This window comes from Pelobates fuscus, chromosome 12 (assembly GCF_036172605.1).
Source record: "Pelobates fuscus isolate aPelFus1 chromosome 12, aPelFus1.pri, whole genome shotgun sequence".
In the NCBI taxonomy this organism is placed as follows: Eukaryota; Metazoa; Chordata; class Amphibia; order Anura; family Pelobatidae; genus Pelobates; species Pelobates fuscus.
Window position 1 is genome coordinate 1,063,207 of NC_086328.1, and position 14,658 is coordinate 1,077,864.

Sequence of the window (14,658 nt, forward strand, 5' to 3'; positions counted from 1 at the left end):
TGTGTTTTGGTATGTTTGTGCCTGTGTCAGTGTGTGTGTTTTAGTATGTTTGTGCCTGTGTCAGTGTGTGTGTGTTTTAGTATGTTTGTGTCAGTGTGTGTGTTTTAGTATGCTTGTGCCTGTCTTAGTGTGTGTGTGTTTTAGTATGTTTGAGCCTGTGCAGTGTGTGTGTGTTTTGGTATTTTTGTGACTGTGTCAGTGTGTGTGTTTTGGTATTTTTGTGACTGTGTCAGTGTGTGTGTTTGGGTATTTTTGTGCCTGTGTCAGTGTGTGTGTTTTAGTATGTTTGTGCCTGTGTCATTGTGTGTGTTTTAGTATGTTTGTGCCTGTGTCAGTGTGTGTGTTTTGGTATGTTTGTGCCTGTGTCAGTGTGTGTGTTTTAGTATGTTTGTGCCTGTGTCAGTGTGTGTGTTTTAGTATGTTTGTGCCTGTCTTAGTGTGTGTGTTTTGGTATGTTTGTGCCTGTGTCAGTGTGTGTGTTTTGGTATGTTTGTGCCTGTGTCAGTGTGTGTGTTTTGGTATGTTTGTGCCTGTGTCAGTGTGTGTGTTTTAGTATGTTTGTGCCTGTGTGTGTGTTTTGGTATGTTTGTGCCTGTGTCAGTGTGTGTGTTTTGGTATGTTTGTGCCTGTGTCAGTGTGTGTGTTTTAGTATGTTTGTGCCTGTGTGTTTTACTGTGTGACAGAGTACCCACAGCATTTCTCAGTGTCTGAGGATTGAATTGTGTGTGTTTTAGTATGTTTGTGTGTGTGTTTTGGTATGTTTGTGCCTGTGTCAGTGTGTGTGTTTTAGTATGTTTGTGTCAGTGTGTGTGTTTTAGTATGCTTGTGCCTGTCTTAGTGTGTGTGTGTTTTAGTATGTTTGAGCCTGTGCAGTGTGTGTGTGTTTTGGTATTTTTGTGACACTGTCAGTGTGTGTGTTTTGGTATGTTTGTGCCTGTGTCAGTGTGTGTGTTTTAGTATGTTTGTGTCAGTGTGTGTGTTTTAGTATGCTTGTGCCTATCTTAGTGTGTGTGTGTGTTTTAGTATGTTTGAGCCTGTGCAGTGTGTGTGTGTTTTAGTATGTTTGTGCCTGTGTTTTGGTATGTTTGTGCCTGTGTCAGTGTGTGTGTTTTAGTATGTTTGTGCCTGTGTGTTTTACTGTGTGACAGAGTACCCACAGCATTTCTCAGTGTCTGAGGATTGAATTGCTCTTTGTGGTGCATGTGACGTGTCCCTTGCTGTCATTGTGTGTTTGTAGACTGCCCCTCCTACCCAAACTTAACAAAGCTCCTCTTTATTCACTGCAGTCACAGTACAGAGATCCCCATGAGAGCTGCTATGACTCCTGTGCTGCTGCTCCTATTACTGCAAGGTAGGTACCACAGCACCTCCTACTGGAGCTTGTACATTGCTGCATAGGGAGATGGGACTGTGGTGTTATACACAGTGAGGGTGACGGGCTGTGTTATACACAGTGATGGTGACGGGCTGTATTATACGCAGTGAGGGTGACGGGCTGTGTTGTTATACACAGTGATGGTGACGGGCTGTGTTATACACAGTGAGGGTGACGGGCTGTGTTATACGCAGTGAGGGTGACGGGCTGTGTTATACACAGTGAGGGTGACGGGCTGTGTTGTTATACGCAGTGATGGTGACGGGCTGTGTTGTTATACGCAGTGAGGGTGACGGGCTGTGTTGTTATACGCAGTGATGGTGACGGGCTGTGTTGTTATACGCAGTGAGGGTGACGGGCTGTGTTGTTATACACAGTGAGGGTGACGGGCTGTATTGTTATACACAGTGAGGGTGACGGGCTGTGTTATACGCAGTGAGGGTGACGGGCTGTGTTATACACAGTGATGGTGACGGGCTGTGTTGTTATACACAGTGATGGTGACGGGCTGTGTTATTATATGCAGTGATGGTGACGGGCTGTGTTGTTATATGCAGTGAGGGTGACGGGCTGTGTTGTTATACGCAGTGAGGGTGACGGGCTGTGTTGTTATACGCAGTGAGGGTGACGGGCTGTGTTATACACAGTGAGGGTGACGGGCTGTGTTATACACAGTGATGGTGACGGGCTGTGTTGTTATAGGCAGTGAGGGTGACGGGCGATGGGCTGTGTTGTTATACACAGTGAGGGTGACGGGCTGTGTTGTTATACACAGTGAGGGTGACGGGCTGTGGTGTTATACACAGTGAGGGTGACGGGCTGTGGTGTTATACACAGTGAGGGTGACGGGCTGTGTTATACACAGTGAGGGTGACGGGCTGTGTTATACACAGTGATGGTGACGGGCTGTGTTGTTATACACAGTGAGGGTGACGGGCTGTGGTGTTATACACAGTGAGGGTGACGGGCTGTGGTGTTATACACAGTGAGGGTGACGGGCTGTGTTATACACAGTGAGGGTGACGGGCTGTGTTATACACAGTGAGGGTGACGGGCTGTGTTATACACAGTGAGGGTGACGGGCTGTGTTATACACAGTGAGGGTGACGGGCTGTGTTATACACAGTGAGGGTGACGGGCTGTGTTGTTATACACAGTGAGGGTGACGGGCTGTGTTGTTATACGCAGTGATGGTGACGGGCTGTGTTGTTATACGCAGTGATGGTGATGGCCTGTGTTGTTATACGCAGTGAGGGTGACGGGATGTGTTGTTATACGCAGTGAGGGTGACGGGCTGTGTTGTTATACACAGTGATGGTGACGGGCTGTGTTGTTATACACAGTGAGGGTGACGGGCTGTGTTGTTATACGCAGTGATGGTGACGGGCTGTGTTATACGCAGTGAGGGTGACGGGCTGTGTAATACGCAGTGAGGGTGACGGGCTGTGTTGTTATACGCAGTGAGGGTGACGGGCTGTGTTGTTATACGCAGTGAGGGTGACGGGCTGTGTTGTTATACGCAGTGAGGGTGACGGGCTGTGTTGTTATACGCAGTGAGGGTGACGGGCTGTGTTATACGCAGTGAGGGTGACGGGCTGTGTTATACGCAGTGAGGGTGACGGGCTGTGTTATACGCAGTGAGGGTGACGGGCTGTGTTATACGCAGTGAGGGTGACGGGCTGTGTTATACGCAGTGAGGGTGACGGGCTGTGTTATACGCAGTGAGGGTGATGGGCTGTGTTATACGCAGTGAGGGTGACGGGCTGTGTTGTAATACGCAGTGAGGGTGACGGGCTGTGTTGTAATACGCAGTGAGGGTGACGGGCTGTGTTGTAATACGCAGTGAGGGTGACGGGCTGTGTTATACGCATTGAGGGTGACGGGCTGTGTTGTAATACGCAGTGAGGGTGACGGGCTGTGTTGTAATACGCAGTGAGGGTGACGGGCTGTGTTATACGCAGTGAGGGTGACGGGCTGTGTTGTTATACGCAGTGAGGGTCACGGGCTGTGTTATACGCAGTGAGGGTGACGGGCTGTGTTATACGCAGTGAGGGTGATGGGCTGTGTTGTTATACGCAGTGAGGGTGACGGGCTGTGTTGTAATACGCAGTGAGGGTGACGGGCTGTGTTGTAATACACAGTGATGGTGACGGGCTGTGTTATACGCAGTGAGGGTGACGGGCTGTGTTGTAATACGCAGTGCTATACGTAAAGCCAGCCAGGTTTATTTCTAGAGTCTAATTCTCGTTGCTTGTCCCAGGCTCGTGCATCTCCTACCGCTCCTGCCTCATAAGTAAGTATTTTATTAAAACATCCATTGGGGATCTCCTTAAATCAGCCCCAGTTTTTAACCTATTCATTCTTCACTTGTAGACTAGTCCGGTAAAGATGCTGTCTGTAGGGGATTCAGTACAGACATTTGTTTATTTGATTTCTCCCCATCTTTGACTGTTTATGCTTCCTTTGCCATTTTCCATCTTGTGCTGCATGAACTGTGATGTCATATTAGCTGATATATATCCGCCTCTGTAATATCGGTTGTCGCCATTTCTTGTTACCACACAATAAATAAAAACTATTTTTTTTTTTTTTTAAACCACAAAATCAATTTTTGAAAAAGTTTAATGAGGTGGAAGAATGGACTCTAAATGTCACCAGACAAGAAATTCAAAACAGCCGTGGACTGAGGTTTAACATTGACAAGTTTCAATTTCAGTATTAGCCATATTCATGTGAACAGAGTCATGTCAATAATGAGTAACCGAGGCACTCTCCCAAAATCACCTCCCTGCTCCCTGTTTCTCGCCACTTGTCTCCGTAAATCTCGTCCGTGGACCTGCCACCCAGTGGAGGTGTGGGTTGTGGGGGTTGTTTAGAAATCTGTCTGAGATGGGCAGACAGTTTTCACATGTTGGGGAGATCGTGACAAGAATCTGCAGGACCATAACTAAATCTGTGTATGGCTTGTAGCAAATGGCAGTCCTTGTTTTGACGACCTACCTGCATGTTATAGTCCTGGTTTTGACGACCTACCTACATGTTATAGTCCTGGTTTTGACGACCTACCTGCACGTTATAGTCCTGGTTTTGACGACCTACCTACATGTTATAGTCCTGGTTTTGACGACCTACCTACATGTTATAGTCCTGGTTTTGACGACCTACCTGCATGTTATAGTCCTGATTTTGACGACCTACCTACATGTTATAGTCCTGGTTTTGACGACCTACCTGCATGTTATAGTCCTGATTTTGACGACCTACCTACATGTTATAGTCCTGGTTTTGACGACCTACCTGCACGTTATAGTCCTGGTTTTGACGACCTACCTGCACGTTATAGTCCTGGTTTTGACGACCTACCTACATGTTATAGTCCTGGTTTTGACGACCTACCTGCATGTTATAGTCCTGATTTTGACGACCTACCTACATGTTATAGTCCTGGTTTTGACGACCTACCTGCATGTTATAGTCCTGATTTTGACGACCTACCTACATGTTATAGTCCTGGTTTTGACGACCTACCTGCACGTTATAGTCCTGGTTTTGACGACCTACCTGCACGTTATAGTCCTGGTTTTGACGACCTACCTACATGTTATAGTCCTGGTTTTGACGACCTACCTGCATGTTATAGTCCTGATTTTGACGACCTACCTACATGTTATAGTCCTGGTTTTGACGACCTACCTGCACGTTATAGTCCTGGTTTTGACGACCTACCTGCATGTTATAGTCCTGATTTTGACGACCTACCTACATGTTATAGTCCTGGTTTTGACGACCTACCTGCATGTTATAGTCCTGATTTTGACGACCTACCTACATGTTATAGTCCTGGTTTTGACGACCTACCTGCATGTTATAGTCCTGATTTTGACGACCTACCTACATGTTATAGTCCTGGTTTTGACGACCTACCTGCACGTTATAGTCCTGGTTTTGACGACCTACCTGCACGTTATAGTCCTGGTTTTGACGACCTACCTACATGTTATAGTCCTGGTTTTGACGACCTACCTGCATGTTATAGTCCTGATTTTGACGACCTACCTACATGTTATAGTCCTGGTTTTGACGACCTACCTGCACGTTATAGTCCTGGTTTTGACGACCTACCTGCACGTTATAGTCCTGGTTTTGACGACCTACCTGCACGTTATAGTCCTGGTTTTGACGACCTACCTGCACGTTGTAGTCATGTTTTTGAAGACCTACTTGCAGATTATTAAGTTATGTTTTGAAGTCATTGAAGTAGGAAGAAGGACATGACAAACCATGGAAACTTCTAATATGGATGAGGATGGGGAAAGTGTTTAATTTTCCATGCCAGAGATGAGCTGTCAATACTGCATAGAAAATTCCCTGAGCAGGCTATAATCTATCTCAATAGACCTTCCATTCTTCAGTAGAGAGACAGTGAGTATTTTTGATAGTATACTCGTGGCTGGAACGGCCTGTACTTCTCAAAGCCCGGGATAACAAAACATAAAATGTGGAGAAAATAGCATGCTTTTCTGAACTTTTTATTTTTTATTGGTTCGGTAGCTGTAACTACTGAACACCGACCACCCCCTGACTCATTATCTTCAGAAGAAACCGTTGATTAAGCGCTCTTCCTGTGTGGCTGCCGTTCGTATAACTGAACACCATGTGCAAGAGAAAAAGGCGGCCATCTTGTTCGCATGAAAGGAGGCAGCGGGACTTGGTCGACGAGTGTATGGAACTAAAATCGGACACTCGACTTACCGAACACCGGTCAAATTATACAAACGCCTGCTTTCTTTTCCTAAACAGCCAGGAGAGCGCTGTTTGGTAGTTTGGTTCCCACGAACCAGGGGAACAATCGTTACTATGAGCCAGGGGATTCCGTTCGTGCATTTATTCGGTTTTATGACTTTTCGATATAGACCGACCGCACAGCCTAAACTGGGACTTCCATAAAATTCGAAAACCCCTGTACTGATCTGGGTGATTTTTGGATATGTTGGTCACCCAGCTCAGGGCTATCAGGGGATATTAATGGGGATGCCATTTATGGGGATGCTATGTGTTTTAGGGTACTTTCTACGTTTTGGGGAAAATGTGTTTTTATTGCCTGGAGATAATTCAGTTATTAATCTCAATTATCTCACAGGCAGAGAGGAGGGAACTGTCTGTTTGTATTGGGAGTGTCACACTTTGTCACTGTAATATTATTGTCTGTAACCTTTGTGTCCCTGTTCCCCACAAGGTCCATGTGGGAGAGCTATCTGGGGATACGAAGAATGTTGGGGTTCCGTTCGGTATACCGGGAAATATGTGTTTTTACCATTACTGTAAAATGGGGATATTCTCTGTGCCTGGAGGTAACTGAGTTACTTCAAGCACTTAACCCAATTATCTCCAGGATAGAGAGGAGGAGTTGTAATGTTTATGTGGGAGTGTTTATTACTGTAAATGTATGTGATTGGTTGCTGTACAAAACTGTCTCAGTCTTCCACAAGGTCCCTATGGGAGTGTCCCTTGCTGGAAGACCTGCATAAAAGGCCGGCATTTGGCCCCCATTAAACAGATCCTGCTTGACCCTCAATACAGAGCCTCGTCTCGTACTTGGGGGGATAATTCGTATGATTCCTGTTCGGCGCTTAGGAGTGTTAGGTAGCTTTGGTGGTGTTAACCCCTTTACCTACTCAGGGTGCCGTTACATTAGGTTTGGAGGGAATATGGGGAGGGGAATGAATATTAGGTTTGGAGGGAATGTGGGGAGGGGAATGAATATTAGGATTGGGGGTAAATTAATATTAGGAGGTGAATAAATATTAGGTTTGGAGGGAATGTGGGGAGGGGAATGAATATTATGTTTGGAGGGAATGTGGGGAGGTGAATGAATATTATGATTGCAGGAAATGTGGGGAGGGGAATGAATATTAGGATTGCAGGGAATGTGGGGAGGTGATTGGATATTAGGATTGGAGGGAATGTGGGGAGGTGATTGGATATTAGGATTGGAGGGAATGTAGACGTGGAATCAATGTTAGGTTTAGAGGGAATGTGGGGAGGGAAAGAATATTAGTATTGGAGGGAATGTGGGGAGGGGAATGAATATTAGTATTGGAGGGAATGTGGGGAGGGGAATGAATATTAGGATTGCAGGGAATGTGGGGAGGTGAATGAATATTAGGATTGGAGGGAATGTGGGGAGGTGAATGAATATTAGGTTTGCAGGGAATGTGGGGAGGTGAATGAATATTAGCTTTGGAGGGAATGTGGGGAGGTGAATGAATATTAGGATTGCAGGGAATGTGGGGAGGTGATTGGATATTAGGATTGGAGGGAATGTGGGGAGGGGAATGAATATTAGGATTGCAGGAAATGTGGGGAGGGGAATGAATATTAGGATTGGAGGGAATGTGGGGAGGGGAATGAATATTAGGTTTGGAGGGAATGTGGGGACTGAATGAACATTAGGTTTGGAGGGAATGTGGGGAGGGGAATGAATATTAGGATTGGAGGGCATGTGGGGAGGGGAATGAATATTAGGTTTGGAGGGAATGTGGGGACTGAATGAACATTAGGTTTGGAGGGAATGTGGGGAGGGGAATGAATATTAGGATTGGAGGGCATGTGGGGAGGTGAATGAATATTATGATTGCAGGAAATGTGGGGAGGGGAATGAATATTAGGATTGCAGGGAATGTGGGGAGGTGATTGGATATTAGGATTGGAGGGAATGTGGGGAGGTGATTGGATATTAGGATTGGAGGGAATGTAGACGTGGAATCAATGTTAGGTTTAGAGGGAATGTGGGGAGGGAAAGAATATTAGTATTGGAGGGAATGTGGGGAGGGGAATGAATATTAGTATTGTAGGGAATGTGGGGAGGGGAATGAATATTAGGATTGCAGGGAATGTGGGGAGGTGAATGAATATTAGGATTGGAGGGAATGTGGGGAGGTGAATGAATATTAGGTTTGCAGGGAATGTGGGGAGGTGAATGAATATTAGCTTTGGAGGGAATGTGGGGAGGTGAATGAATATTAGGATTGCAGGGAATGTGGGGAGGTGATTGGATATTAGGATTGGAGGGAATGTGGGGAGGGGAATGAATATTAGGATTGCAGGAAATGTGGGGAGGGGAATGAATATTAGGATTGGAGGGAATGTGGGGAGGGGAATGAATATTAGGTTTGGAGGGAATGTGGGGACTGAATGAACATTAGGTTTGGAGGGAATGTGGGGAGGGGAATGAATATTAGGATTGGAGGGAATGTGGGGAGGGGAATGAATATTAGGTTTGGAGGGAATGTGGGGACTGAATGAACATTAGGTTTGGAGGGAATGTGGGGAGGGGAATGAATATTAGGATTGGAGGGCATGTGGGGAGGGGAATGAATATTAGGTTTGGAGGGAATGTGGGGACTGAATGAACATTAGGTTTGGAGGGAATGTGGGGAGGGGAATGAATATTAGGATTGGAGGGAATGTGGGGACTGAATGAACATTAGGTTTGGAGGAAATGTGAGAGGCAAATGAATATTAGGATTGGAGGGAATGTGGGGAGGGGAATGAATATTAGGTTTGGAGGGAATGTGGGGAGGGGAATGAATATTATGATTGGGGGGAATGTGGGGAGGGGAATGAATACTAGGTTTGGAGGGAATGTGGGGAGGGGAATGAATATTAGGTGTGGAGGGAATGTGGGGAGGGGAATGAATATTCTGATTGGGGGGAATGTGGGGAGGGGAATCAATATTAGGTTTGGAGGGAATGTGGGGACTGAATGAACATTAGGTTTGAAAGAAATGTGAGAGGCAAATGAATATTAGGATTTGAGGGCATGTGGGGAGGGGAATCAATATTAGGTTTGGAGGGAATGTGGGGAGGGGAATGAATATTAGGTTTGGAGGGAATGTGGGGAGGTGAATGAATATTAGGTTTGGGGGGAATGTGGGGAGGGGAATGAATATTAGGTTTGGAGGGAATGTGGGGAGGGGAATGAATGTTAGGTTTGGAGGGAATGTGGGGAGGGGAATGAATATTAGGTTTGGAGGGAATGTGGGGAGGTGAATGAATATTATGATTGGGGGGAATGTGGGGAGGGGAATGAATATTATGATTGGGGGGAATGTGGGGAGGGGAATGAATATTAGGTTTGGAGGGAATGTGGGGAGGGGAATGAATATTATGATTGGGGGAATGTGGGGAGGGGAATGAATATTAGGTTTGGAGGGAATGTGGGGAGGGGAATGAATATTATGATTGGGGGAATGTGGGGAGGGGAATGAATATTAGGTTTGGAGGGAATGTGGAGAGGGGAATGAATATTAGGTTTGGGGGAATGTGGGGAGGGGAATGAATATTTGGATTGGAGGGAATGTGGGGAGGGGAATGAATATTAGGTTTGGGGGGAATGTGGGGAGGGGAATGAATATTAGGATTGGAGGGAATGTGGTGAGGGGAATGAATATTAGGTTTGGAGGGAATGTTGGGATGGTAATGAATATTAGGTCTGGAGGGCATGTGGGGAGGGGAATGAATATTAGGTTTGGAGGGAATATGAGGAGGTGAATGAATATTAGGTCTTGAGGGCATGTGGGGAGGGGAATGAATATTAGGTTTGGAGGGAATGTGGGGAGGGGAATGAATATTAGGTCTGGAGGGCATGTGGGGAGGGGAATGAATATTAGGTTTAGAGGGAATGTGGGGAGGTGAATGAATATTAGGTTCTGAGGGAATGTGGGGAGGAGAATCAATATTAGGTTTGGAGGGAATGTGGGGAGGGGAATGAATATTATGTTTGGAGGGAATGTGGGGAGGGGAATCAATATTAGGTTTGGAGGGAATGTGGGGAGGGGAATGAATATTATGATTGGGGGGAATGTGGGGAGGGGAATGAATATTAGGTTTGGAGGGAATGTGGGGAGGGCAATGAATATTAGGTCTGGAGGGCATGTGGGGAGGTGAATGAATATTAGGTTCTGAGGGAATGTGGGGAGGAGAATCAATATTAGGTTTGGAGGGAATGTGGGGAGGGGAATGAATATTATGATTGGGGGGAATGTGGGGAGGGGAATGAATATTAGGTTTGGAGGGAATGTGGGGAGGGGAATCAATATTAGGTTTGGAGGGAATGTGGGGAGGGGAATGAATATTATGATTGGGGGGAATGTGGGGAGGGGAATGAATATTAGGTTTGGAGGGAATGTGGGGAGGGGAATGAATATTAGGTTCTGAGGGAATGTGGGGAGGAGAATCAATATTAGGTTTGGAGGGAATGTGGGGAGGGGAATGAATATTAGGTTTGGAGGGAATGTGGGGAGGGGAATCAATATTAGGATTGGAGGGAATGTGGGGAGGGGAATGAATATTATGATTGGGGGGAATGTGGGGAGGGGAATGAATATTAGGTTTGGAGGGAATGTGGGGAGGGGAATGAATATTAGGTCTGGAGGGAATGTGGGGAGGTGAATGAATATTAGGTTCTGAGGGAATGTGGGGAGGTGAATGAATATTAGGTTCTGAGGGAATGTGGGGAGGGGAATGAATATTAGGTCTGGAGGGAATGTGGGGAGGGGAATGAATATTATGATTGGGGGGAATGTGGGGAGGGGAATGAATATTAGGTTTGGAGGGAATGTGGGGAGGGGAATGAATATTAGGATTGGAGGGAATGTGGGGAGGGGAATGAATATTAGGTTTGGAGGAAATGTGGGGAGGGGAATGAATATTAGGTCTGGAGGGAATGTGGGGAGGGGAATGAATATTAGGTCTGGAGGGAATGTGGGGAGGGGAATGAATATTAGGTTTGGAGGGAATGTGGGGAGGGGAATGAATATTAGGTTTGGAGGGAATGTGGGGAGGGGAATGAATATTAGGTTTGGAGGGAATGTGGGGAGGGGAATGAATATTAGGTTTGGAGGGAATGTGGGGAGGGGAATGAATATTAGGTTTGGAGGGAATGTGGGGAGGGGAATGAATACTAGGTTTGGAGGGAATGTGGGGAGGGGAATGAATATTAGGTGTGGAGGGAATGTGGGGAGGGGAATGAATATTATGATTGGGGGGAATGTGGGGAGGGGAATCAATATTAGGTTTGGAGGGAATGTGGGGACTGAATGAACATTAGGTTTGAAAGAAATGTGAGAGGCAAATGAATATTAGGATTTGAGGGCATGTGGGGAGGGGAATCAATATTAGGTTTGGAGGGAATGTGGGGAGGGGAATGAATATTAGGTTTGGGGGGAATGTGGGGAGGGGAATGAATATTAGGTTTGGAGGGAATGTGGGGAGGGGAATGAATGTTAGGTTTGGAGGGAATGTGGGGAGGGGAATGAATATTAGGATTGGAGGGAATGTGGGGAGGGGAATGAATATTAGGATTGGAGGGAATGTGGGGAGGTGAATGAATATTAGGATTGGAGGGCATGTGGGGAGGGGAATGAATATTAGGTTCTGAGGGAATGTGGGGAGGTGAATGAATATTAGGTTTGGAGGGAATGTGGGGAGGTGAATGAATATTAGGTTCTGAGGGAATGTGGGGAGGTGAATGAATATTAGGTTTGGAGGGAATGTGGGGAGGGGAATCAATATTAGGTTCTGAGGGAATGTGGGGAGGGGAATGAATATTAGGTTTGGAGGGAATGTGGGGAGGGGAATGAATACTTTCCTCTTTGTTGTACAAGTAAAAATTGTTTGAATGTGCCTTTACGTTGTAATATTAATCATTGTATTATCTTGTGAATGTATAAATGGTAAGATCATCAGTAAAAAAGGACAAGAAAGCTGAATGAGGAATTATAGGAGTCAGAGAGATGGGCTATTTTGTATAAAGTTGGACTAGCAGTTTTATACATTCACACAAAACAGGAGAAAACATGAAAGGGAATAGAATTCATCTTCTCGTGGTCTGCGGACTGACACATAAAGCACCTGTAATGAAAGACTGATTGCCGCTGTTTCCTCTGCTACCACGTAGACGGAGCCCAGGCAGACATAGTCCCCAATTTATAGTAAAGCGCTCACTATCCCAGCCTGATTTCTGCCTGGGAGCTTGTGGGAACTAACAACCTTTTTAAATAGTACATTACCTGCCTGCGCTTTGTGATTATACCCTGCAGTGATGTCTAGTAAACAAGTATTTTGCGGATTCTATAACTATGTGATTTCTTTGCAGGATTTGTTCCCGGTATAAACAGCTTTTCCCTTTGTGGATGGCGTTTGCAGTATTCCAATGGAGCCACGTTACAGTATCACGGTGGAAACGGGGATGACACTGTGTCTGTAGAGAACCATCGCAGTGGTATAATTGTAAGAGGCCCGTATGTGCCCTCCACAAACATCACCCTCCAAGACCTGCCAGGCAGTTACGTCTTCTGTGTCCACTGGATCCCTGGTCTCAGAGTCTTCAATCTGACACACGGAGTCCAGCATTATACCTGGAAGGTGAAGAACAAGCCACATGACAACCATACATCCCACCAAAGCCCCCCACAATACCTCTGTGATAAAGAAACCCGTATCATCAACATGACCCTGAACGGGGTGCCTACAGCCAGCTCCTGCCACTATGACTTTCGCTTCCACGACTATCAGAACAGTAAGTATTGCATCGTCATTCTGACAGTGAGCCAGGATTCTAGAAATGATTATTGATTGCTTGATTGATTGGTTATTAATGACTGTGCTGGAACCATGGTGCTAGATTGAATGATGAGATGGCCACATATTGGGAACTATCCTTAAACAGCAATGCAGGGTTCTCGTGTTAGTGTTGGGAAGGTGTATTCCCATTTTAGGATTCATTGGCCACATTGGGGAATCTATTTAAAGAGAGAGTGGAATCGTCTTCTATGAATCAGATTGACACTATGGATAATGTGGATAGGAAGATATGAAACCGATATTAAACATAAATTCTGATAAATAGGTACAAATAGACGACAGATGGAGATTGTAGCTAAATATTGAATTGATTGTGATGGATGAATGCTGTGCAATGAACATAAATACTGTAGATGTTCTAGATCAGATTTAGATGGATGGTTTATAGGTGTCGATATAGAAATACTGTAGATGTTCTAGATAAGATTTAGATGGATGGTTGATGGGTATCGATATATATATATATATATATATATATATATATATATATATATATATATATATATATATATATATATATATAAATACTGTAGATGTTCGAGATCAGATTTAGATGGCTAGTTTATGGGTATCGATATATAAATACTGTAGATGCTCTAGATCAGATTTAGATGGATAGTTGATGGGTATCGATATATGTAAATACTGTAGATGTTCTAGATCAGATTTAGATCGATAGTTTATGGGTGTCGATATATAAATACCATAGATGTTCTAGATCAGATTTAGATGGATAATTTATGGGTATCGATATATAAATACTGTAGATGTTCTAGATAAGATTTAGATGGATAGTTGATGGGTATCGATATATAAATACTGTAGATGTTCTACATCAGATTTAGACGGATAGTTTATGGGTGTCGATATATAAATACTGTAGATGTTCTAGATCAGATTTAGATGGATAGTTTATGGGTGTCGATATATAAATACCGTAGATGTTCTAGATCAGATTTAGATGGATAGTTTATGGGTGTCGATATATAAATACCGTAGATGTTCTAGATAAGATTTAGATGGATGGTTGATGGGTATCGATATATGTAAATACTGTAGATGTTCTACATCAGATTTAGATGGATAGTTTATGGGTATCGATATATAAATACTGTAGATGCTCTAGATCAGATTTAGATGGATAGTTGATGGGCATCGATATATGTAAATACTGTAGATGTTCTAGATCAGATTTAGATGGATAGTTTATGGGTGTCGATATATAAATACCGTAGATGTTCTAGATCAGATTTAGATGGATAGTTTATGGGCATCGATATATAAATACTGTAGATGTTCTAGATAAGATTTAGATGGATAGTTGATGGGTATCGATATATGTAAATACTGTAGATGTTCTAGATCAGATTTAGATGGATAGTTTATGGGTGTCGATATATAAATACCGTAGATGTTCTAGATAAGATTTAGATGGATGGTTGATGGGTATCGATATATGTAAATACTGTAGATGCTCTAGATCAGATTTAGATGGATATCGATATATGTAAATACTGTAGATGTTCTAGATCAGATTTAGATGGATAGTTTATGGGTGTCGATATATAAATACCGTAGATGTTCTAGATCAGATTTAGATGGATAGTTTATGGGTATCGATATATATAAATACTGTA

The 14,658-nt window shown here is 44.4% G+C and overlaps 1 protein-coding gene across 2 annotated transcripts in view; it reads left to right on the forward strand.

Annotated features, from left to right (window-relative positions):
- Window positions 1-14,658, forward strand: part of LOC134579042 (adhesion G-protein coupled receptor G1-like) — a 108,551-nt gene that overhangs the window by 15,642 nt on the left and 78,251 nt on the right. For both annotated transcript variants that reach the window (XM_063438175.1, XM_063438173.1), the window contains exons 2-3: window positions 1,287-1,351; window positions 12,534-12,956. In XM_063438175.1, the coding sequence (XP_063294245.1) occupies window positions 1,306-1,351; window positions 12,534-12,956 (469 nt within the window). In that variant the 5' untranslated portion in view covers window positions 1,287-1,305. The remainder of the gene's footprint in view (window positions 1-1,286; window positions 1,352-12,533; window positions 12,957-14,658) is intronic.